Below are 25,978 nucleotides of genomic sequence, written 5' to 3' on the forward strand. Positions count from 1 at the left end.
CCCTTGAACGACACACGCTTCTTTAATACTCCATGAGATGTTCTGGCTAGCTCAGGTGGAGCGAGAATACTACGACCTCTAACATATGTTGCCTTGTCAACTCCGATTGAACGCTGCTCCTTTTCTTTTCCTCCACACAGAAGAAAGGTAGGAGAAAGCACACCACGTGCTTCATTGCAGAGAACCGGGGAGCTGTGAGGTACAAGAGTGGTGCATTTCTCCTCTTCAGCTTTGACTGACATCAGTGCTTACAAGGTACTGCTAAATGAACTGCCTGCTATTGGTAGAAACATCCCTGATAACAAAGATCCATCTCATCACCCCAGAAAAGTTCACAGCAGCCCTCAGCTCTTCATTCCAGGATTCCTAGTTCAGGAGTCGTTTGCTGGCTGGCCCCCATCATCAGGATACAGAGCTGTCTCTGTTTTGTGCACTCTCTGTGCCTTTGTTGCCACTAGAAAGGGGTATCATAGGGGACACACTTACCCAGCTGTATTTTTATTTATTTTGTAATAATTTAGCATGCGTTTCGAAATAATAACAGAAATCTTCTCAGTGTTGATGAAAATAATGCCAGGGAACACTACAGCCTCCAATGCCAGTTCCTAGCAGGAGGAAATCCAAGGACTCTGTTAATACCATGATAGCCTGCAACATCGCCGGGACCTAAATTAACAAGATGGAGAGCAAAGACAATCTGCTTTTGGAAATGAACAGAAACCAATGAGCAGGATGTAAAGAAATTATTTAAAGTATTGAATTTCGTGTTGAAATTAGAATTGCTGGGATTAGTCTTTAGCCTAAAAGCTGCGCAGTGTAGAGACATTCTTCAAATACATAAAACATATACATAAAATGTATTTGAAGACAGCTAAAACAAAAAGAGGTTAAGATCCAGCAAGGAAGATTTAACTTTTCTTAACACCTACCCTAATAATACCACTACTGAAGGCCTACAGGAACTTGGAGAGGAAACAATTTTTATCATTAACTATTTCTTTCAGAGCAGACAACTTTCTGTCCCACCTAGTACAGCCAAGGTGCAGCTGGTGCCGCCACACTGTGCAATAAGAACCAAGATGAGCTTTTGCTTCTTCCCCTTGAAAGAAGTGAAGACTCCTAACACCACTACTGCTCAGTTGTCCAATCAAACATCTGACCTTTGGAGTCGTTAACCACAGCAGCTTTGTGGCCAACTATGCTTTTGCTTCCTCTCGTTCATGTTTTTACAATGCAGCGAAAGACTTGCAAAGTTTACCAGTTTTACATCATCTGAAGGGGGATTTAACAATGCAGCTCCATGTAAAAGGAAAGAGGAAAGCGGATTTCTTCCTGCTATTTAGTTTAAAACTGTTAATGGCTCTCGAAAGCTCAGATTTCTACTCCAGTTGCTTGTGCAGATATTAACCTTAAGTGTCACAGCAAAACTAGAAGCGTACTTAAAAGTGTGTTCATCTTTGGAGTACTGTTTTATTTTGTAATTAACTTACCCCTTTTCTGAGCTTCTTTCCCCTATTTCCAAATTACAAAGAAGCTATAAATGCATGTTGTTAGACACAGTAGAAACAAGTGCTAGGTCAGTACACAGACTGCAGGTTACCGAAGATTCACAGAGGTATTTGGGGCAGTACCCTCAAGATTTTGACTGGATTAAGACAGACTGGAAGGGAAATAACAGGTCAAGCTCTCCTCAGAGCTGCAGCATCAGACTCACACTCTTCAGGCTGAATAGGAGAAGGAAAATACATATTCAGTCATACTCTTGTACCTCTTACGATCTTGGTGACAGATCTTATGTTAGAACCAGGTATGTTTCCTTATCCAGGAAACGGCAGGATGATGGCATCCCAAACCCACAGACATAGCTGGAGCCCTTGCTGGCACCTCAATAGCACAGCAAGGTTTTGAACATTTCCACCATTCGGAGCCTAACTTTTAAGCACCCGGCTTCTGCAAGATGCCTAGTCCTGAGACAGTACACACCACAGTCCAGCACCCGAGAAAGTCAACACATTGAAGAGACAGGCAGCTCAAGCAGCTGGAAGGAAAACATTTAATAGTCATTGCATCCCAAGAAAATGGAAATTAAACATGTCTTCCACTCGAGAGCTTGTGGCTGTGATTTTTCTGTTAGGTGCATAAATGTTTTACTTGCAAAAGAGGAGGTAGCCTGGTTTTCTTGTAGCCATTTGTTTGAACATTTACTCCACGGAGTCCCTCCTTTACCTCATGGGGCCAAACCTCTTTTCTCTACCTAAGAAAGGTAGCTTAGTTTCCAGACATACCACAAGAGGTAGCTTTTGACTCTCAGCAGGCTTGCCTACTCACCACAGCAACTGGCAACCCACCTGAGGAAATCTTTAGTTGCAGCAAAAGAAGCCGTGAGCATGTCTTTTGGAAACCCTCCTCACAATGCTGCTTGTCTTGCATTCACAGCATTGTGCCAAAGCCATAGCTCAGCCTTCTATATTATTATTCCTATATGACTTCTGAAATAAATTCGAAGGGTAAACTACTTGTTTATTAAAGGAACTACTCCAAATTCTTTTGCTGTTAACTACGGAACTGGATTCTGTACACACCTGACACTGAAATATATTAAGGTTATTCAAACACAAAACCAAAATGAGCATTTCCTACAGGTGATTATGAGCATGTGCTGTCTACCCGCAAAATCAACCAATAACTCCTTCTGCAAGCACATTTACAAGCCCATAAGCTTGAAGTTTTTTCAAACCTCTAGTTATTTCAAACCACACCTAGCCAAGTAACAGTCTTTATATGCGCCTCTGAGGCTTGTTTTTTAAACTCCTGACAGGTTTGCCTGTGCACATTTTAACTGATTCGCAAGAAAAGATGCACAGAAAAGTCTAAACATTTTTACAGAATATGTTCAAGGCATATATTACCACTCTTACCCTCTCTTGTGATGAGCACATGGATAAAAATCATGCTGAATGTTTCCAATTACAGATAAGCCAACCACAGTAACAAAGGAAAACATTACAAGTGAGAAAATGTGCCAAGTGTTGAGCCTGCTTTTCCACAGAAGGAATAAGTGCATACTCTCACTGTTCCTTTCCTTTAGCTTTTCAAAGAAAATTGGAGTTGCCACTGTCAAAAGCTGACACTTCTGCAAGGTTATGAACAAACTCTAAGTTTAACCTAAACCTAGGTCACAGTTTTACCAGAGGATGAACACTTTCAGTCTTTCCAGTAAAGAAGTGTGACTGGAACCACGGCCGTACCAGAAAGTAGTTTAGTATGATAGGAACAAATCCATAAAATCAGACACATGGCATTCAACCTCTATGCCTACACTATATAAAGTCTGGAAATTTGAGGGGTAGGTTTAGTGTGATCCTCCAGACATCCTCAACATATAGGTGGCTTCAAGCTGTCTGAAGGACAAACTATTGCTATGGACCCACGTCCCCAGCAGGAGCTGGAGTCTGCTTGGTGCAAAGCCAGAGCACAGTGCAGATTTCTTCAAAAGGAACTGAACTCAAGCATGCCCAAACTGCTTTGCCAGCCAAACCAGTGTGTGGTCACTGAGGATGAGAGAAGGTTTTACTCCCAAACACCACTGGTGTAGATCCGGATGGTCTTTACCTGAAGAGGATGCACCTATCAGGATGTTCAATCTCAAACAGTACTTTCAACCTTGAGCTGAATAACCATTTAATGAACTACGTTGCAGTGTTCCCAGACAAACCAGCAAGAAGAATTGTTTTTAGCGTGTAGGATGTAAGAAGCAGAAGGGATGTAACTAAAATTACAATGATGGTAAAGTCTTGTTCTACCTGTAGTATGATTTTTAAGACAGACATACATAAAGGGGGTGCTCAGGAGAACTTGAAAACAGAAGTATAATTCCTGTTTCATATGTTCAGAAAGAACAATTATTTACTTGCATACAAGTTAAAAATTTCTCACTGTAAAGGGGCACTGAGATGCATAAGGTATAGAACATAGTTCTAAGGTATAGAACATGTTCATAAACACAAGCATTTTACAAGTCCATATTACAAGTAATAATATCTAGTACATCAGCATTCCACAATACAAAGCTTGTCTTTATATTTAAAAATAGAATATAAACAAGTATTAGGTCACATTAAGACAATCACCACAGCAAAATTTCTCAGAGAAAGTGCTTTACCTACACAAAACACCCTAAAACTACCAAGCATTTCTAAAGTTCTCCAATTTAACAGTAGAGGTTAAAAAAAAGTGCAAGTGACATCCAAAAGTTTTGAGAGAAATCAAGAACTCCAAATGTGCCGTGATAAATTCAGCTCAACTTCATCTGGGGAGTCATTACCCCTAAATGTGATATAAGATACTATTTAGAAGAAGTAACAATATTTGATTTATTTCTAAATCACTTTACTGAAGCTGTAACTTAATGGATGTGACGTTCAAGGTGTAGAACTATCTCACAGACTAAAAATTAGCACATCAAGAAAAAAGCGTAAGTAATACAAAAATATTCTACCAAACTGATAGACAGGCTTAGAATTGAGCCTGCAGGATGCTATTCTTTGAAGACAGCAATCAAGACTATTGTAGGACCGAATTAACAGAGAGGAAAACACAACCATAGAGTACTTCACAGTAAAATACTTCTTTATTAGGAATTCGCTTAAAATTAGCTTTCTATTTCAGGTAAGAAAAATAGCATTCTGACTTTTAGCCAGTGCTGATCCTGGTCGTACACAACTTTCTAACAGCTAGTTTACTTGCACCACTGTTGCCCATTAACAGTTCTCCTAACTGCCCATTCACTGGTTTTCATTCTTTAGCTTGCTCTTAAGTATATGTTGAAGAAAATACTGTGACACGGTTTGTATTTAGATCTTAATGAAGATTGACAGAGTGACTAGACAATGACTCAGGATCCGTTTATCAGCTTGCATACAGCTTTTATAAGCTTTCTTTTAAACAACAACGTGGTTCAATAGCTGCTTTACAAAGACAATTACAAGGGAAACTCTCCAGGAAGACTGTTGTAGAACGAAGACAACTCTTCTATGATACAAGTTAGTACAGTTTCTACTATACAGTTCAGTACTGTAAAGTAGCAGCAATTTCAAGGACTTAGTTTACACTATACCCCTTTATAATAAAACATTGAAGAATGGTATATAGGGGTATTGCTATTACACTTCAAACAGTAAACTATTGTGTGTACCTTTTTTTTTTTTTTTTTTACTCAGTACAAGCTGAGATTCCTCCTCTTGCTATACTGTAACTTACAGTGTAAAGTGATTAATTGGATCACATTGTAAACAAAAGTATACAACCCTTGTGTAAGCTTTACTGTTTAAGGAGCCTGCATAAATACCTACCTTCTAAAAAAGTAAGCCGTTTATTTTTTCATCATGAGCATATAATTAGATAGCATCTTTTAGAACAGGTTTCCATCCAATTAAAAATGAAATCTTGAATTCACTGAAGTTTCGAAATACAGCATTTGTAATGATGGCTTTTGCCTGGGCTTTTAAATACCTAACATCCATTTTCAATACCAGATCTATCAGACAAGGAAAGTATAAAAATGTGTTATTTTGGGACTTGTAGTTTCTTCCATACGAAGCTGTAAGATACACATGTCAAGTGGACTTCCATAGGTAGATGTTTCTTAAATGAAAATGGAAACAATGTATGATAATATTGCAGCAAACCGCAAATACACTGAAAATAGCCAACGGGCCACGAGTTTGCAGCTGTTTTAAACAACCCTTTAAAAATATATAAATAGCAAAAAAATAGGCCGTGTCAGGAAGCAATTTGATACTCAAATAAATAGAAAATTTGCATTTTAATGTCACATTGAGTTTTAGTACATTTCAATCCAAGAAAAAAAAATAAACTGACAGACATGGTAATGAGTACAGGATTATATATATTACAATATGCCATGTTATAATACATTTGTGGCTTTATGATAAAAACTCAAGGGCAGATGGAGTTTGAGCTCGTTTAAGTAACTGTCAGGATCAAAGCATTAAATGAATTTCTAAAATAAGTACTTTTATTTAATTTCAAAATCTTGAAACAGCATTCGACCTTGGCCTTGGCCTTTTCTTTTCTTTTTTAAGTTTAATTAACATGGAGCTAGCTAATTAAGTATGCTGAAAGGTTTAAACAACATAGAAAATGCTTTCTCAATTTTACACACAATTAAAGGGTAGATGATTTCAACAACAGCACCTATAGCTAACTCCATGTTGACCTTGACCTAGAAACGCACACTACTGATCTCCACAAGGAATCCAGCGCATTTTGGAAGTTGTCCATTTCACATGAAAGCAAGAGAAAGGGTTATTATATGCAAAAATATTTTCAAACTGTTCTTAACTTGTAATTGAAAACTAAAGGCATGGTTTCTTCATTATAAAAAACAAATAAAGGTACAACAGAAACTCTAAAGGAAGATACTCAGCTACAATGAAGTTGCAACCCTCTGAAAAGAAAGAAAAAACAAAAAAGATCAATTAGCTAAGCTTTGTGCTCTAACCAAACTACTTACAGTGATTTTCCATGGCAAAAGCCCATGCTGACTGGGTGATCTGACAGTTCCAAATACTTTTTGTAATTTATTTGTATACAAGGACACTAAAATGATCCAGTCATGCAATGTTTGTTTTAAGCATTCTGCATCTCTTTTCCAATCTTATAGCTAAGAATCTTGTTCCAGTCAATCTTGGTGCGGGTAACTGGCAACTGTCGACGTAAGGCCTTGAAAGTAGTGTCTGACATAGTCTGATAATTCTCGCTGATAGCAGTCTGTCAAACACAAAGTCATACAAAACAAAGACACATGAAGAACAGAACCAGGATGCTATATAAAAAGTTAAATGATTGAGTAGTCTGTTATCTCTTAAAGAGGCTTAATAAACATATGCTAAATTAAAATAATATCTTATGAAGAAAAGCTGATAGATCTAGACTGAAACTATGTGAAGAAATTTAGACAGATGCAATAAACCTGGCTCTGGCCCAGGTGTCTCAGCAAACCACAGTGTGTTAATCAGCAACATGAATGAAATGCCAATCTGAGTTAGCTCATACATCATTACTTCCAGACACCAAAATTTTCCACTGTTATTTCGGTGGTATGGTAGAGTGAGTCTCTACTTAAATATACACACCACGACTTAAATATAACGTATACGACACTTACTACAGTTTTATTAATGAGCATTTTTTTCAAACTGACAGAGCAAGCTGTCTGAAATTTACCTTATGTTCAAGACAACTAACTTGAATAATGCTTACAGTAATAGTTAGCAAAGCTGTGTAACAGAGCAGCCTCCGAACAGAATCTATACAAAAAATTCCACTTAAGGAATGCACTGAAATGGATCAGAAACACTGATATTTAACCACACTAGGGCCTGCAGAGATGCATTTTCTGCTCTCAAAAAACAACTTTGAACGTAATGTTATGTAGGTGAGTGCAATCACCAGAACGTTTGGAAAGGGAGAATACATTTAACAGCAGCATGTAATCTATTTAGATCCGTAAGGAACTGCATTATCTTAGTATCAAGCATGTTAATTATAGAATAGCAGCTTTGGCCAAATATATGGTAATCTACACGAGTAAAGATATAGTGTGTTTTTCCACCAACGTACCTGATACTCATTTTCTGCAGCCTCTACAATTTTTATAAATTCCTTTGCCGTCTGGGCTTCATTCTAGAGAAAGAAAGCATTTGAATTAGGTCTGATGTACAGCGTGATTCTCAGAAGACCAATTACATTATGTTTTTTCCAGTAATTACGAAATATGCGTAGATTCCATGAGAACACGTGACCATTTAGTGACTAAAACAAAATTGAACTAAACATTCATCCAAAAGGTATACACTACATTCTTTGTTGCTATGCCTTAATTATTCTTGGGTATTGTGCTGGTTCAGGGTATGAGCTAAAATTATGAGGAAATAAATCAACCAAGTATGGAGCAATATAGGTTTATTTACATGTGCCAGGCTAACAGATTTACTTGTGGTAGGAAATGGTATTAAAAAAAATCATAACAGTTCAACTGCAAACAAGCATACAGATTATCACAGAGCTTATTACAATACTTTGATTTAAAATGTTATGGTTTTATGAAAATGCACGTGTAAGTCTCTAAAAAAATACTAAGTATTGGTGTTAACAGGATTGATGTTAAATTTCCTGTACAGCTTCAAGAACATCAGCTAATTAATTACAAACAAAACCAAAATTTCTTGCTTCTAAATATTCTGAAACAGGCAACTGAACCGAGGCAGAAAACACTAGACTATATCTATCTATGCGTGTTCTGCAAGAACAGAGGTTGGACTACAGGGCTGGGGGAAGGCCTCAGCTCTAACTGGTTTAAAGTTTCACTGAAACTGCACTTAGCAGCCATCAAAGTGCTCCTGGACACTGTAGAGAGATGAAGAAGGTAGTGACCAGTAGAAGAAAATTACAGATGGGAAGGGTTTTGACTTTTCAGTGAACTGAGATAATGATTTAAAAGGCTCTGATATGGAGAGGAAGAATTTGTGGTAAAAATTCTTATTTTGTTCAGAAAGAAATTAGGAATAAGAAAGTAACCTTCACTACAATTATTCATAGCTCCAGCAACAAGAGTTGCTTCAGTTATTTATTTCATCTGTGCCCACTGCGGGTGCAAAATTGCTTCTCTGCCAAACAATGAAAAGGAGGAGTCAGCAGGGCTCCTTTTAATCTACCATTCTGTCTCTGTGAAATAAGAACCTGTACAGCCTCTACCCTCAAAGCCAAGGTTAAAAGTTGTTAACCAGCAGCACACTTGCTTTTGTTCTATGAAGAGGACGGAAGGTTATATAAAAGATCTTTTTCTACTCATTGGTCTTCTGTCACTTTACTCCACGTCACAGAATTAAGTCAATTCCAATCGAAAGTGAAGCAAAAGGAGAAATTGACAGGATACCTTCTTCTGGATAGTTTCCCCTGAAAAAAATCTTACTTGAATGAAAGACTAAACAGATCCCTCTGCTTATGGGGTCAAAAGTAATTTTATATTTACAGCGCCAGAAGCGTTATTACTTGGCACCACAGTCCACCATTCTCTATGCTGCTATTGCATCTGAAAAGCCAACAAGCCTTGCTTTATATTAATGAACAATGTTCCTTATTGACAAACTGATCTTTTCAGCCCAAATGGTCACTACGAGTCATTATCGTTAAAATACTTCTACAGTTCGCTTCTAAAATTTCCCTTTATCAGTTTAACTTCACTGGCTTAAGTTTTCTTAAGGAACACCCCTAACAGGAGATCCTACTGCTTACAAATACAATCTGCAGTAGGCAAGAATAATATTCTTTCAAAAGTAGTAGTTCATGCTGCAACAGTACCAAATCCTAAAGGATACATCTGCTACTATTTCCAAACAGTTCTTATTTTAACTGTGTGCTCCTCATTACTACAAGTATCCATTTGTAAAGAAGTCGAAAAATTACACGTTGAAAAATTTTGCTTTAAAGCCAAAATTATGCTTTAAACACAAATGTTTCTCAACCTAAAGCATCTCTGAAAGTGCTTTTCATACACAGAAGCAGGAGGCTGATAGCACCAGTTACACATAGGGAGGAAAAGGAAGGGAAAATACTATTGCTTCTCAACTGGAAGCATTTGCTTACTATTTTTAGCATAATGGTCTTCTCGTGAGCAAAGGAGTGCTACAGGTGATCTCCCAGAGACTACTGCTAAAGTCAGTTATTATAACTTTACTAAAGTGGGTTATTATAACTTAAACCTTCTTCATATTCAAAAAGTAATTCTAAAAGGACACTCTACATACTGAAGTTTAAATACAAGAGAAGTTCAGAAAGACAGCAAGCTAACTAAAACTTTACAATCAAAGTTAATTTAGCTTATATAAGCTACATGCAAGCATACACAGGCTTTAAATGTTTAAAAGAGTCAAAACATTTAACTACATGTTATGTAAAAGTAGTGCATATTACATAGAAAATATTTATAGATTAGAACATTCATTCTCATTCAAGCAGAAGAACAAACTAGCCCCCAAATTTCCATTTTTTTTAAGCTTGCTCGTGTTGTTTAATTAAAAGGTCACCTCAACATACATACTAAGATCTCTAAAGTTCACTTACAGACACTGTTAGAGAATCCTGTATGTCTTTATGGCTCACAAGCTGAACATTACCATCTTCATAATAGTGAACCTACAGAAAATTAAACAAAAAACTCGTATTAGATGTTACAGAACATAATCATACAGGAAAATCAAAACACTGTAGCATTTATCCCTATAGATAACTTACCACATTTAAACAAACAAACAAACATGTTACAAAACAACACATAAGAAAACAAAATGTTGTAGAATTAAAATATTTTTCTGAGGGTGTAACTGAAGAAGCTACTCTGAAAACATTTTGGTGTTCATTTGCCTCAGGTAGTATTTCATGCAAAGAAGTTTAGGTCTTGATTAGCAACACAAAGTAGAAGACTTACTTCTCATGTGATAACCTTTCTAGAAATTCTTGATGTGGTAAAGATATATTTAACATGACTTTTGCCAATGCTTCAGGGTACAGTGAAGTTCTTTTTTCCTCCTTCACCCAAACTGCGTGCTACAGACAATGCAACATTAGGCTTCCCTTTCTTTATGTCTGTTTTTGATATTTCCCTCTATCAGATATGGCTCATAACAAAAGCAGGTACATATAGAGACAAAGGAGCTCTTTGGTACAAAGTCTGTCAAGGTTAGGTAGCAAGGCAGAACGAAATCTGTATCTACAGAAGAGCTTCCTTGTGTATTTTGCAGGAGGAGGAGACTGGTGAAACTTCACTCAAGCTAACTTTAGTACTTTTAAATTCAGGTGGGAAGGATCTGAACACGTTTAGCTTCTAATGTAACTACAAGAGATCTTAAAAAAAATAGAAAGCATATATGAAATTACATGCAACAATTCACAATAATTCATACAAAAGTTATGTAACTGACACCTAAACAAGTATCCTTAAAGATATTTTTACTATTTTGATGAAGTGAACATAATTAGAAAATAGAAGCATTTGTCTCTCACCCTATTAGGCAAAATAACATTTTAATTTGCTGATTAATGTACAATACTATGATTTCATATACATTATGATCATTGGTTGTGCAAGAGACCCTCATTTTTACACAGAACACAGAAGAGGAAAACATGACACAGAGTACAACAGCTACATGTAAGCAAAAGAAAGATCTCCTATATGGGAAAACATTACTTCATAAGATTCATCTTATTAGATTGTTTTCTGTCAAATGCTTGTTTTCCAATAAAAGGTATTATCCTAAGCATAAAAGTATCCTTTTCAAATCCAGCATTACTGGGTGAAACTTTTGACAGCGTTTTCCAGTCCAGTTCCTCAGAGGTGAGGAGCGCTTACTCAGTGCAAAATCCTGAGACTTCCCAATGAAACAAGAGAACCCAGAGAAGTATAATCCCCCTCTTCTCTGTAGGGATACACTGGGCAGGTTGCCCAAATTTCCCGTGCTCTAAAGCCAACATCAGCACAAACATCTCTCTCACTGAGTCACATTCTTAGCAAACATTCAGGCCTAAAAATTTAACAGGGATGAAGCGTCAAATCTAATTCTGGGATTTGTTATATCATAAAATACGAGAAGTAACTGTTCTGTACTATACCTCACTGCTGACATCCTTCTAGAATGCTAGGCCTGGGTTCAGAAGACTACAAGAAGGATGATGTTTATGAACAGAACCTCTTGGAAAGGTTAACTAAGGAGGGATGAGAATAACAAATTATCTAACAGATAGAATTAGTAACCAGTACACTTATAAGTTGTTTTCCACGCAGAGTTGGAGCATGTCAAGTACCACAGGGTAAATTTTACTAAATTACTAAATTTAAATTACTTTAAATTAAATTTAAACTACTTTAAATTAAATTTAAATTACTAAATTTAAATTTTACTAAAAGACTCTGCTGTTGCGCAATTTTCTTTTAATTATATGTAAGACAAAAACTAAACATTGAAAGAGAATAGGACAGTTAAGACCCTCCTGTATTAGATTTTTTTTAATAGAATAAGAAAAAAAAAAAGGAAGGGATTGTATAAATGATCTTAAGAGTACTACCTAAGACACCTGGAGACCGGTGATGCTGGAATTTTCCCAAATGTATTCAGAAAATATCTCAGAACCAGGACAATGTCCATACTGTTGTCATAAAGACTTCCCAAATAACAGAGAAATTCCAGTGCTCTGAAATTTAACTAGTTTATTGTGAGCCTATTCTAGAGGATTGCTTTGCTCCTTAAAATACATTAAAAGCACTCAAGGTATTTTTGGAGGTGGAAAAGGGAGAGCACTCCTATACACATTGCAGAAATTACACAAAATGTCTAAAAATTTGAAACTGAGTTTTCTCAGTGAAACAGGAACTTCATAAACAAGCAAAACAATTAAACTTTTCATCACTTCCTAAAACCACATACTTTATGAATGTAAATAATGATGTAAATCCTGATTAATTGTGTAAGATAGTAATAAAGGACAAAATCAGCTGGTACCCAAATTGAGATACAGAGTAAACCTAACTCAATTCCCTGTTCATGCTATTTTCTACGCTACTGGGTTAAGTTTTCCCAGAATTCGGTAAACACTTGCCTGCTTGTTCTGGAAAATCTCCTAAATATTTAACCAAAAGTGCACGCTGTAGACAAAATGCCTATTTTGTTGCAAGACAGATTTAAGTGACAGTTTACCTGGATTTTCCCTAAGTCTTAAGAAGCCTAAAAGTTTCTTAGGGTGCTTACTATGATCAACTTGATCTGACAACACAGTAACAACTGTCCACATTTTGAACATCACTCTAGTTGTTACAGAATTTTCCCTGCAGCGGGAAATCAGATTCAGTGCCCTGCTTAGGTAGACCTGAGCACAGCTACTGCAACCCAGAACAAGCCTCGGACTAGAAATACACTCCATCACATCTTCCTTCTGAAATCAAGTGACTGAGCAGTAGGGAAGTGCAAAACTCCTAGGGGCACAGAGCAGGAAAAGGGAACTTGGCTATGTCTTGTTAAAAACAAAACAAAAACCCACAGAAAAAACACCATCACAACAACAAGAAAAACCCACCTACGCTGCAAGTCAGACTGCACTAACATTCTAGTCCCCGATCCCAGAACTGTTTCAATAAATTCCTGCAAAGTATGTGTACACATTCCAAGGAACTGATCCAGGAAATCAAGTCCTCCTGCCTACCACATGACAGTCAGACTTGCTCGTCTAAAGAGTTCTGCATTCCTTCTTGGACAGTATCTTCTTTCTGAATGCCCTAAAGCCAACAGGATGGGTAAATTCTGAATGAAGGAGACCTAAATTCAAAATTTTCAGATAATGGAATGACCAAAACCTCTCTAAACAGGGTGGATAACAAAAAAAAAAAAAAAAACCAACCTGCTATTATCACCTAAAAAGAAAAAATCCCTATTTCAGAAAGGGCCTACCCTCAAGAAACTTCCCCATGTAACTGGGAATTCAAGCTCCTACCAGATCACTGTACAGGAAATTTAAGAAGGTATATGCCTAGCCAAGGTGAGTACACCTTCTGAAGTCCTCAGAATCATTATACTAAACACGTATTTTGTAAGGATGAGGCAAATATATAATTTAGTGACTAACACTTAATTGAATGGTCATCTCTACTTTGCTTCCCAGGCTCCCCAGGTCTCTTGGAGTATTTAATACACTGGCCTGAGTCTCCCTCTCTAAAGTGGAGACTACTGATCAGGACATGATTTGGGATAAGCATACCTGAATTTTCAAGATGCCAGCCACTTGAGTGGTTGAAGGTGTGATTGTAAACTTCCATTCTGACCTCCAACGGCCATTCCTTAAAAATAAATAAATAAATAAATAAAACCCAGATATCACCCCATTGGTTAGGAAAAAAACAAACATACAACTGTTAGAATGAAACACCCTGTAGAACTACACGTAGACAAAATCTTTCAAACCATAAAGATTCAGCCCATAACCAGTGAAGAAAACAAAATTATTCTGGAATGCTTATCCTAGGTTTTGGATGTGGACCAAGAACATCCATTAGTAAGGATCATTTAACAACAGGACTTAGCTTCTATATAAAGGCTCCAGTGTTCTTTTCCTTCTTTACTATTAGGCATATGCACTCAATATTTTGTTTCCAAGACCTGAACAACTTGCTGGATCAACCAAAGTCACACTTCGCATTAGGCTACAAAAGACCCAACTAAAAGGAACATTAAAATAGCAAGACTTTCTGCTATGCTGAGCTATAATTAGGCCTTTCTTTCTACCATTTCTGTTCCAGGACAACTGTTTCCTTCTAGCCGAAACAAATTTAATAATTTTGCCCAATTGCTTAAAGGGAGCTTCAAACATCTGGAAAACAGGATGGACAGATTGTAGTTTCACCTGATTCATTTCCTGTAAATTAGGCACTTTTTGATTTAGTTAGGTTAGTGGGTTAGAAAGTTAATATATTAAAGCTGTATTAGGAGGGTACCGTAACTGCATCTTGATTCTTGCTTTACACTTAAGGAAAGAAGTTTTGATACTATAAATTCCAATTCTACTATCTCTAGGTGTACATCCCAGAACACACAACAGTGGGAGAGAAAAACTAGGATTAACAGCTGGTAATGGATCTACATTGACATCTCTTCGATAACACAGTATTAACTCAATTATAAAGCCTTTTGTTATTATTTCAGATAACACCGAAATCACGGATTACCACTGAAAATTCAGACTAAGGCAATTCATAAGCTTGTAAGGAAACTGAAATGGTCACCTTACTCAGTAACACTAGTATTGCTGGTAGCTTTAAGACTGATCCATTAGTTGTAAAAAAGATTCCATGCTGAACTATAGTTTTAGGTAGAATTTTAGCTTGTCATTGAATCCTGCGCATCTGAAAACTAACAAGATCATTTGCTTCTTTGTCACTTTGAAGTCCTTGTAAGATGACCACAATGTTTCCACACTAGGATATCCTCCTTGGAATGGTATTTTAAGGACAAAAAGAGTTCCAGTTAAGTAGGATCCTTTTCTAGGAAAGGCTTTACCTTACAAATAACATATTATTACTTTATTTATCACTGATGAATTAAGATGTTTGATAAGATATGAACAAATCACTGGGCAAATCATTCCACTGATAGAGACAGATGATGAAATAAGTATGTATACATAATATTCACCTTTGACATTAGAAAACAAAGATTTCTGCACTTCCATTCATTATCCATAGGATTACTAAATAAAATTTCAAGCAGATGCAAAATAGCAAAATAAAATATCTTTCTTCATACAACTTCACATATCAGCTATCCTTTAGGAGATACTTCCTTAACTGAGTTCTGGTGCTCTGGTGTTTATTTTATCTTTAGCTAATTTAACTCTAGCCAATTTCCTGAAACAAGCTATCCACCCCACGCTGTGGAAAACATCTTGACATACCTTACCCAAAGCTTAATGATTCAAGTCCTACGGTAAATTAAAATTGGAGCACTTTCTTTCTCTGAGACATGCAAGCTAGGAGTTGTTTTCACAGAGGAACTTCGCCAAGTAGAAGCAACAATATTACGGAACACAGACAAGGGCACTGGTGATGGTGTAATAAAATAGAAGAGTCACAGAGGGAGTTTTACAAAATTCCTGAAATCCCACAAAGGAGATGCAGATGTGCAGTCTGCCGTTGCACTTACTCCAAAGGAAAAGCTTTCTACATAGTACTGGCAGGAAAGCTTGGTGGGGAAAGATGAAAGACGTCCATGCACTTACTTCTCTGACCCAAGGATAATCATTGTAATGGCAATAGCGCAGTTATTCAACACGCTGTATTTTACTGTACCTGTATCCATGCAGAAACTTACCAAAAATTTTTTGCTTGGAACTGATGGCTCTCTATGCATGCAATAATGGTTTGCTGTCCATCAATTGTTTTACCATACACCTTAATTAGAAACAAAAAGAGAGCAGAGTTAACATTTCAGTTATCTTGTTCAAACCGATTAGCGATCTCTAGTCCTATTATTGTTTCAATAGGGAATAAACTTTAAAATTGTATTCTACAATCACTACGTTTCTTACATAACAATCAGTACACGAAACATGAATTGTAAATTACAAAGCAGTAAAAAAATTAAGATTTGAAAATCTGAAGGTCAAGCATCTTAAGTTTTACGTACTGCAAACTTTGTTTTGTTTTTGCAACTCAGAATTTCAAGCATACACAATGTCATAGCAGTCACTGCTATTATTGCCACAAGGGTTTCAGATACCAGTAACTCTGCACCTAAATGGTGATTTAAACCTTTACAGATTAGTGAAAAAGTGATAAAAAGGTAGGTTTGGTCCTCTGTTCTGCTCTGCCTCCTCAAAACCCAATAATACTAGAAGTTATCTCAATGAAGGTGCAATCTGCTTTCCTTTGCAGAAGCTCTGGCACTCATCTGACTTCACAGGAATCCAATTCAACATGTTAACTCAGTGACTGAGTCTTCATTTATTTACAAGATTAGTTTTCCACCACGTTAGTATAAAGCACGGGACAGCTTTCATTAAATCAGTTTACTGAACTTTAAATAGTCATAGAGTTACTAACGGCAAATCAAATGCTACTTCAGTCCAGAGTGAGAGGTTTTATTTTAAGAAGCCATCAGAACCCACTAATTCTGGTTGTAAGAATATAGCATTTTGATACATAGGACAAATGATGGAGAGAAAACAGTTTGCTTTACTGACAGTTTTATTAGTAAACCAAATCAAGATAAGGTCTTACGGATTATTTGTTTACTTATTTTTAAGTAACCCACCAGGTATCCAGTATTGATGGGATACTTCTGTAGTAATTTACAGAAGGTCTTATTGCTTTAAGAAATTTAACTCTCACCTCTGAGGAATTTTTTATTTAAGTCTTCGCTATGACAGGACTAAACAATAGTAACCTTCAGTAGCCATCCACTGGTAATCCAACAGCTGCTACATTAAACTTCTGAAGCTTTACCTCACTTCCCTGGATGAACATTTGACAGGACTAATTCTTTAGAGTTGAAATTAACTATATTCCTGGTTTACCAAGAATTAATTGCAAGTTCATTTTAAACTTCTATCTAAATGAGCTATACATTATCCACACAAGTGGAATAAAATGAATTTACATAATATACTTGATATTAGGAATTTAATTTAGATAAATACGTAAAAGTCAAAATAAGATCAGGAAAATTAGATTTTAAAATGGCATATTCCTGAAGTCAAAAATCTAGTCTTCAATGCTATTTAAAATACCCTCAGCAGTGACATTGGCATTACTCTTAAATGTAAATTTGATTAACAAGATCAGAAGCATGTCAACTAGCTATATACCTTTGCTATTATAAGATAATAGAGATTTTAAAATACCATAACAGTACGCTTGGAATAAACATAATTGTTTGGACAACGCCCCCATTAATATGCTTAAACTTTTCGTTAGCCCTGATGAGGTCATGCAGTTGGACTAGATGATCTTTGAAAGTCCCTTCTGGCTGAACTATTCCTTTTTTTTTTTTTTTTTTTTTTTCTTTTTGGTAGGACACAGTGAAGGGTGACAACACTAATGAGGGCAATATTTCACAGTATTTCTTTTTTAGCCTATGCTATGCTAATAGTACGTGGTTATATAACGTAGTACTTACCGTGCATACACCATTTGGATAGTGTTCTTTCACGTATGCTTTCATTGCTGTCTCAACTGAATTTCTCCAGGATTCTATGGCATTTTCAACTTCATGGGGCCTAGGATCAGTAGCCTCCTTTCTTAAGTGATCAAACTTAAAAGAAATCTTGTTCTTGGGATCCAAAAATTTTCCATTTCCCAAATCGCCATGTTCTGTTATCAAAACCTGTATTAGAAATTTTTAGTCAATAGTATCTGGTATGGAATAAAGAAGAAAAAAATACCATACCAAATCAAATTACATTGTACTGTTAACTGGAGATTATAAAAAGACTCACATTTTAAACAAAATAATGTGCATAGCAAGAGAAGACGCTAACATGACACATTGACACAGAGAAAAAAAACCAGAATCCTACCCTCTTATTGCAACAAACTATGCAATATAGAAATTCTTCTCTATTCTAAAGGTACAGCAAATAGTTTCTACAGCTCCAAAACAGGCCTGAATGCAATCAGTATAATGATGCAGAATGAAATTGCAAACTCTTTAGGTATGCTATTTGATTAACTTACTAAACTGGTACTATTGGCAGGCCATAATACCTATGTTTCGTCAGGGAAGATGAGTTTCGTTTCATTTTTTTGCCAAGATATGTTCCAGTATCAGAACATCTTCAAAAATTTAACAAACATTGCGAGTATCATCGTATTCATACCTGTTCATCGTAACCGTCAATTTTTACTGGAGTAAACTGGTCCAAGTTGTACTGTGCAAATGCACTGCAAGAGAAGAAACCAAAAAAACTGCATCAAGCACAATCTTTTTCCTTCGTAAATGCAGAAGACTTAGATAACAGCTAATAATACATCAAAAATTATATTAATGCCTCATTATCTAGCTTTAGAATCACCTCACTTCACTCAGTACTGATATTGCAATTCCAACTATTACATGATGATTCATGTTCAAAAGAAACCTCACACAGACATACACATAAGCTTTACAGTAACCTATAGTAGTGGAAATACGGATAAAATCTAAATTCCACATAGTTCCACCTAGTAAGCCAGACAGCTCCATTCTTACAGATAAAGTTAATCTTGGCATAAAATACAACAGGTGTAATTTCTTCGTGTGAAAGTGGCACCTAAGGAAACAGTAACTTTCAGATGTTCAGTGACTATAACATCTACCAAGAAACCAAAAATGAAATCCCAAAAGGCAGATATGAGTTCCAAAATCCAGGCGTTTGGATTTTGGAACAAAACACTTCCTCTAACTATTAGGACACAATACAGATCTCTGTTCTGTTAAATATTTTATCTTAATCAAAGATGCACGATGCACATAATAGGGTTTGACTTGCCAAGCACACACTTACTGAACTTGCTTTTATGCAAATGAGCATGTGGCATCTGGTACTTACTGGGCTGCTCCTTCCCTGAGAAGATTGTCATTATTAAGCAGCAACCGAACATCTGAGAAGAGATGTTTATAACATAGAAGTACAGTTAACTCAGAGAGCTGTTTCAGTCACATAACAAGTGTCAACAGAATATCCACAACAATTAAAACCCAAACCACCACACAGCCATACAGATAACTAGGTAAGAAATGTATTGCTTCACATTTTGCAATTTTGACTGAACTTAATGAGTAAAGCACTAGAGAAATGGATTCCTTCCAATGCAATCTGGTAATAAGATAGAAGCTAAACTCTACAGGTTTGGGGACAGCTCTAGGAATCTGTCAAACTAGTTTTTAGAGAAGTTTTGCATGAGAACGGCACTGGATTCAAGTAAGGATTCAAGTTAAGTTCACTTTTAAGAGGTAAACTACAAAAACCCTCCCATGGTATTGGTGGTAGTAGTTACTGTAGTTTGATGACACTAATATGGTCAGTGTTGTACTTGGCTTTTCTTTTAACCATACTATTTTTGTTCTTGTTCCCTAATGACACTTGGTAGTCAGAGCACAGTATATCACAATACCGTTTCTACCATCAGACAAGAAGTATGTGAGTGAAGTCACTGCTCTCCTCAGAATTACTTAATTTAGTGCATAGTAAAGGTGATTTCATGTATTTGACTTACTTCTTTATTATTTACTAGGCACTGTTTTAAAAACAATTACCTTACAATTCAATGCAAGTACACATAATAGATAAAAGCATCAGGAAAGAAATATCCTAGCAACTTGAAGTGTTCGTCTTTCTAAGACCAGAGTTAAAGATATAACTGATCATTAGTCTCACTATAACACTTTGAACTCTAACGAATTCTAAAGAAATCCTATAAGTTTAATAAAAAATCTGGAATATGTCTGAAGCATTTTTCTAAATAAATAAAAAAACAATTCGGAGAATTTATGTTTAAAGCTCTCTTTTTTAAGGAGTCAGTCTGAATTGCATGTAAATATTTTTGATTTTTACAACATTCCAACAATTAGGCCTTTGGTTGGACACCTATGATCAAATGTTTTGTTATGAGCCATCAAAATTGCAACTGCATTATAAAGCAGGTAGCTGCAACTATGAGCTAGCTTAATAACAGTCTTAGCAGTACTGCTACAAGAAATTGTATTAACTTGCAGAGTGCTGTGCTAATGAGCTGCTCACCAGCAGTTCATTTCACAAATGTACTAAAGCTAAGTCTGGGGAATCATCTAGCCCCAGTTTAATTGAAGAACACAGTAATTCTAAACACATTACCTTCTTGTAAGAGATTTAAGCTCCAGCCTGCCACTCACTCAAAGTTCAGTGTACTAAACATACTTCCCTATGTAAGTAGCATCAGAGCTATATGCAGGCTACAGCTAAAATTTATGCCTTATGTTTTTGTACACCCATGCATCTTGGTGCAAGACAAACACAACAGTTTTTAAAGAATAACATCTTAGGTAAAGTCTAGGAAACAACAGCAGAGATAAGCTGTAATGAGACTGGAAATTAGTTTATCTACATACCAGTAAATTGGAGGGTGCCCATAATTTAAGGGTTAAAAATGTTTGGAGGGGATTAATATTCTTTTCACAACTGCCACTTTTAAGCAGTAGCCCTTCGTATATCCAATGTTAAGTATTTATAATGATATTCATTCTTTTAAAGAGGACCACTTTAATTTCAGTTAATTTCTGTTGAAAAACATAAAGGGCTGAAAAACTGTACGCATATCTTCTAAATGAAAGCGTTAGCAACTGTTAAGTCATCACTGCTTAAAAACAGAACGAAGGCTGTTCTCATATCACAAAGAGAAACGGTGCTTTTGCATTTAAACTCCATGCTGCCTTGCGAGTGCAAAGCTTATTCTGCCAAACTACAAAACCATGACTGCAAAGCTCTTACAGCAAGTGAGCTGCTAAAAAAAAAAATAAGCTGGGTAAAATTCAGTAGAGGAATCAATCAGGAATACAATTTTGAGTCTAGATACCTTTAAATGAAAGCACAGAGCAGAGAGATACTCACCATTGAACACTTCATTGAATTCCCCGGGGGGTGCATGAATTATGAATTTTGCTGCTATACGCACCTAAAACAAAAAAGAATAATAATTACGTGGTTGTATATACTTGCATTTATTCCTGTTCACACCGATCATGCATTATATGGCTTTAGTGTCTAGACACGCAATTGTACAATTCCTACTGTTTCATGTACTTATTCACATTGAGCTACTCCGTCTTTGTTAGAAGCACTGAATATGAAGTTCCACCTCTTCAAAAAGGTGAGAAGAGGTTGTAAGCAATGGAAGCTGAGCGACTCCGTTTCTCTTTCTTTCTGTATTACTGGCAAAAAGAAACAAATAGCGTGACAAAGAGGATCGGTAACACTGACATTTCAACTTTCAGTCCTCAGCTGCCTGGGAACCAACAGACACAATATGAGAGCCGACAACCAGGGATGAAGAAACGTCCCATCTCCAAAGGTTCCCCTCTTATTTTACTACATATCCTATGCTTCTGAGCTTTCCAGAAGGTTCACAATTAGACAGCAGTCCACAGATAAAAACACTTCTGTAGACACTGAAGCATGTAATTTCACTGGCCTCTACCTGCAAGGCCTCTTTAGTACCACAGTGTTAGCAGGTAACAGTTAAAGCAACCAACCAAAACATAAACACACACAAAAAAAAATAAAAAAGAACTACTTTAATGCAGATCCTCAAAGAATTGTCCTCAGCCATAACTTTTTGCACAGCATAACCTGGCACTGCCACTAAAAGTATGTGCACATGCCCTGGCCTTCTCCCTGTCCGTGCTTGCACAAACACACGACTGCACAGCGAGCAAAATTAGTAAGGTCAGTTTTCTCTTTTTTCAGATCAGTTCCCTGAACTGGCTCATTGCACAGCTCCAGACACACGTGCTTGCAAAAGGAACACAAAGACAATCTATTTACTGTGGATCAATCTCAAAATGTTTCCACGACTACCTTACTTACAGAACATCCCCCTGCGGACTTATTTTCATTCATTGTTTTCCCCTTTAAGTTGTTAGGAACACCCAGAACAAACACACACACACTCTGGTTTCAGAGCTTGACTTGACAAAAGTTCTTAATCTTCATAATTCACAGATCTCTAAGTGGAGGAGACATCCAAGGCTCTCTATTACCCTTGCTAGGATGCTGCTATTCAAACCTAGTGATACTACCTGGACCGTATTTCCCATTTCTAACGCCCCCATTATGTTTCTGTGGGATAAACAGCTTCTGCACTGTTTGGGCTTCCCGTCTGAAATTAAGATGTTTGTGAAAGACACACTTTATTCGCAACTACCCAAAAAATAACCACAGAATGCTTTACATTTCGCCATTTACGCGTCTTCCAAACTGTAAAAGAACTGTCCGAGCCTGCTGGAACTCTTGAATTGATTTGTAAATAGATTTTATAGCCAAGGTTGGTAATCCAGCGTTCGGACCAGGTTCTTGACAGCTCCGAGTTTCAGGCAGAGGTCTCCAGGAGAGATGGTTCAAGCTCAGAGGGCCCTGCGAGCACTTCGCTGCCTCCTCAGGGGAGTTCAGACCTCAGGGACTCGCCCAGGCAGCTCCCTGCTCGTCAGAGGCCAGCAGCCACTCACCGCTAGCTAATGGAAAGGGAAGGGCTGTCAGGTCCCAGCTTTCTACACCGAATGCTACGTTTTGGACCGCTGACAGCCTTTATCTGCTGCTTCAAATACCCACATCACAACTCTCTGCAAGTAACCTCCGATCTGCATTATACTGAGATAAATGCCACAGGGCTTACTCTCTTCCCCAAAGAGACACAGAGTAGGTAGGAGTGCCTTGTTTTATGGCAGCTTATTAAAGCCCCTGCCCAGATAAGCCCAATCGTCTCACCTCATTTTCAGCTGTTTTTTAGTAATGCAAAATTGATCTTGCTTTTTTCTTTTCCCACCAGCAAAGAACTATTGTTTTTCTTACTAGTCAGATCAGCCATAGTATGAGTAACATTCAGGCAAAAGAATTCAATAGTAACAGATGCTTCCTCAGGACAGACTAAGCAAAATACTGCTTTTAATGAAGATTTTACTAGCAAATTACATTCCTCAACAAGATTTTCTCAGTGCAATATACCATCACAGATATCACTTTTTAAAGGACAGATAACCACAAGCACGCAAATCTGCAATAAACATCTCATCAAGAAGTGTGAAGCAGACTCATGCTGGCAGAAGTGAGGAAACTAATGTTTTCAGAAGCTGCACGTCAGCTAGATGCTGTGTTTTGCTAGCCTGCCTTTCTGAAGTCCATCTAAACTAATCCACTTTTTTCAGCAGTTACATCAAATTAACTTATCTGTTGAGATAAGTAGCTGAAAAAGCTTTGTTTCCCCAGATCATACATGCAAGAAGCCCATATCAAGGAAATAAATCCAATATTAAATCCAACTTAACGCATGAGAACTGACAACCACCTACAGCTTCTCTATTGCCACTGAGATCTTCCAGAAACGCGTGCGCTGAAGGAGGATGGATTCTCTGGGCTCCAAAACCAGACAAATACTAAAGCAGAAATGAATGTGCTTTCATGAGCCTTACGAGCTGAAGATCCCCCCCTTTGGCAACTAAAAGCCACTGGCTCAGCTGTCACTTGAGGAAGCACAAGTTAAAACATAGGGGCAGGACATATAAAATGATGTGGTTTGAGACAAAAAAAATTTTAAAAAAAGGACGCAGATACAGCAAAACCCACCTTGTTTGTAACATGTAGAGATGAGCTAAAAAAGCCAACCGCAATATAGTTCATACAAAGTTATTTTTTCTGAAAACTGTTAAAAGAAAACACTTGTGGGAGATGCATTACAGTCAGATCTGATGCTGGTTATTCAACACACTGAGACTTTTGGAAACTGATCGCAGCTGATTTGATCAAGCCAAAACAGAAGCAACACTGCATCTTACGAGTCTAAATGACAAAACCTTTTCATTCGAGAGAAATGCACATTCGCACACAGTACGAACACTTTACACACATACAGGTACCAAAAAACTAAGTTACAACCGAGTATCCCTTTAGAAACTCAAAAAGCCTGAAGTGAGAAAGTCCCTTAAATTTCTCAATTTATTACTCTAGTTTCTTCCCAGACATCATCTAACACTTAAAGACAATGCTGTAGTTTCCAAGATCAGATTTACAGCCGCTGTTTTCAGTTACAAGTCTTCACAGAAGCTTTCAAGGAATTGCAAACTGCTGAGTTCACTAACCCCGAACTTCTAACATCAGGGGTCGCTACGTACAGGTCTTGCAAACATCTTTTTAATGCAAGCCTTTGCGTAGAATTGCACATTTACTGTATTTAATGAAGGCACAAACCCGATCCAAATACATTTTTCTGAAGGCTTCTGTGACTTCCTGCAGTTTTGAGGATTAATATGGATGTCATACACATGGTACAAAAAAGATCCTCCAAAACCCACCAGAAACAACCAGAAACATCGCTTCTTAGAGCACGGAGAAGGGCAGCATTCCCTGCTGCAGGTGATTCCCACACACAGGGCAGTTCCAGTCAGCAGTGCAGGCTAAAATGCAAGTCTGATGCCAGCAGGTAAAAGTTAGCGAGGTTTAACCTCTCAGTTCAAATGAAACCAAATGCTGCCCAGCACATCAGTTAAAAATTGCTTAATTTGATTAAGTAAATGATTTTAGGTAAAATTTCCTATCAAGGAGATAAGTGAAGGAGAAAAAGACAGGTTTGTTGTATGCAATGAGCATGGGTATCAGGCAAACTTTCTCCTGCAGAGATTAAAGCAATTGCTCTATCAACAAATGCCTGCATTCAGCTCCTACAGTACTTGCAGTTTTTCAGATTGCACAAGCACAGAGGTAGCAATTATTTACAGAATGGTGTCTTGTTTTCATCCTTTTGCCTTTATTTCATGACATAATTTCTCTCAAGGCGTGTCATCAACCAGATACACAGACAAATCCTCCTCCTCCACCTTTTTCCAGACTGAGGCGCGCTGAAGTTTCTTTCATTTTAAAGAAGTCGTGCACAGTGACTTCAAATGCCCCCAAACCGCTCTTCCTGTTTCTGGCACATCGGAAGCTGACACTGGCTGAAAAGCCCGACCTTCTGTGCTGAATGTGCCTATATATGGCCATGAATACGTGCTCGGCCCGCGGGGCTCTCAGTGCCACGCTACGGTGTCAGCTCCGCTTCAGGCATCGGCCAGGGTGCACCTAACAATAAGAAAGGCATTAAAATATAAGTTAGCTATTCCTTTTTTCCCCCGTTTCTCTTTTTCTCCTCTTTTCCCCTTTTTAACGTAACCGAATTACAGCTGTACTTGCCAGGCACCCTGACAGCTCCCGCAGTTAACAGGCTGCAGGAGGAGGAACAAGCTGGTAAGCAAGATGCTGTGAAACCACAGGCTTTGCCCCTCTCTTTCCTACACTTCACTTATTTCAAGTTCAGCCGTGAGCTCACTGCAGCAGGGAGACCCACCCTTCCGCCACACTCATACCAGGTTAAAGTTTACTGCTCCAGAGCAATAAAAACAGAATAGTGATGTACACATTAAAAGCTCTTTTAACCTACAAATTGCACGCAGATCTTAAAAAAGAGACAAAAAACGGTGTGGGAAGAGGCTTTCACAATCTACTTCCACTCTACACAGCCACAACAACTTTGTTGCTCATCACAGGAAAAGACAGAGCTTCCTCCAGCAGTTACCTACACCAGCGATTACCGAAAGCGTGGTAGAAGGGCTGAGGCATGATACATGACGCATTTTATATTCCGCACTCCTGAGAG

General features: G+C 37.4%; 1 protein-coding gene across 1 annotated transcript in view; it reads right to left on the reverse strand.

Annotated features, from left to right (window-relative positions):
* Positions 1-5,805: 5,805 nt before the first annotated feature.
* Positions 5,806-25,978, reverse strand: part of CAPZA2 (capping actin protein of muscle Z-line subunit alpha 2) — a 29,994-nt gene continuing 9,821 nt past the window's right edge. Inside the window, exons 2-10 of the mRNA XM_035544058.2 lie at positions 21,190-21,253; positions 19,153-19,204; positions 18,442-18,505; positions 17,742-17,948; positions 15,936-16,015; positions 13,831-13,909; positions 10,147-10,218; positions 7,645-7,707; positions 5,806-6,792 (exon numbers count right to left, since the gene is read on the reverse strand). Of these exons, the coding sequence (XP_035399951.1) occupies positions 6,652-6,792; positions 7,645-7,707; positions 10,147-10,218; positions 13,831-13,909; positions 15,936-16,015; positions 17,742-17,948; positions 18,442-18,505; positions 19,153-19,204; positions 21,190-21,253 (822 nt within the window). The 3' untranslated portion in view covers positions 5,806-6,651. The remainder of the gene's footprint in view (positions 6,793-7,644; positions 7,708-10,146; positions 10,219-13,830; positions 13,910-15,935; positions 16,016-17,741; positions 17,949-18,441; positions 18,506-19,152; positions 19,205-21,189; positions 21,254-25,978) is intronic.

This window comes from Cygnus atratus, chromosome 1 (genome assembly GCF_013377495.2).
Source record: "Cygnus atratus isolate AKBS03 ecotype Queensland, Australia chromosome 1, CAtr_DNAZoo_HiC_assembly, whole genome shotgun sequence".
Classification (NCBI taxonomy): Eukaryota; Metazoa; Chordata; class Aves; order Anseriformes; family Anatidae; genus Cygnus; species Cygnus atratus.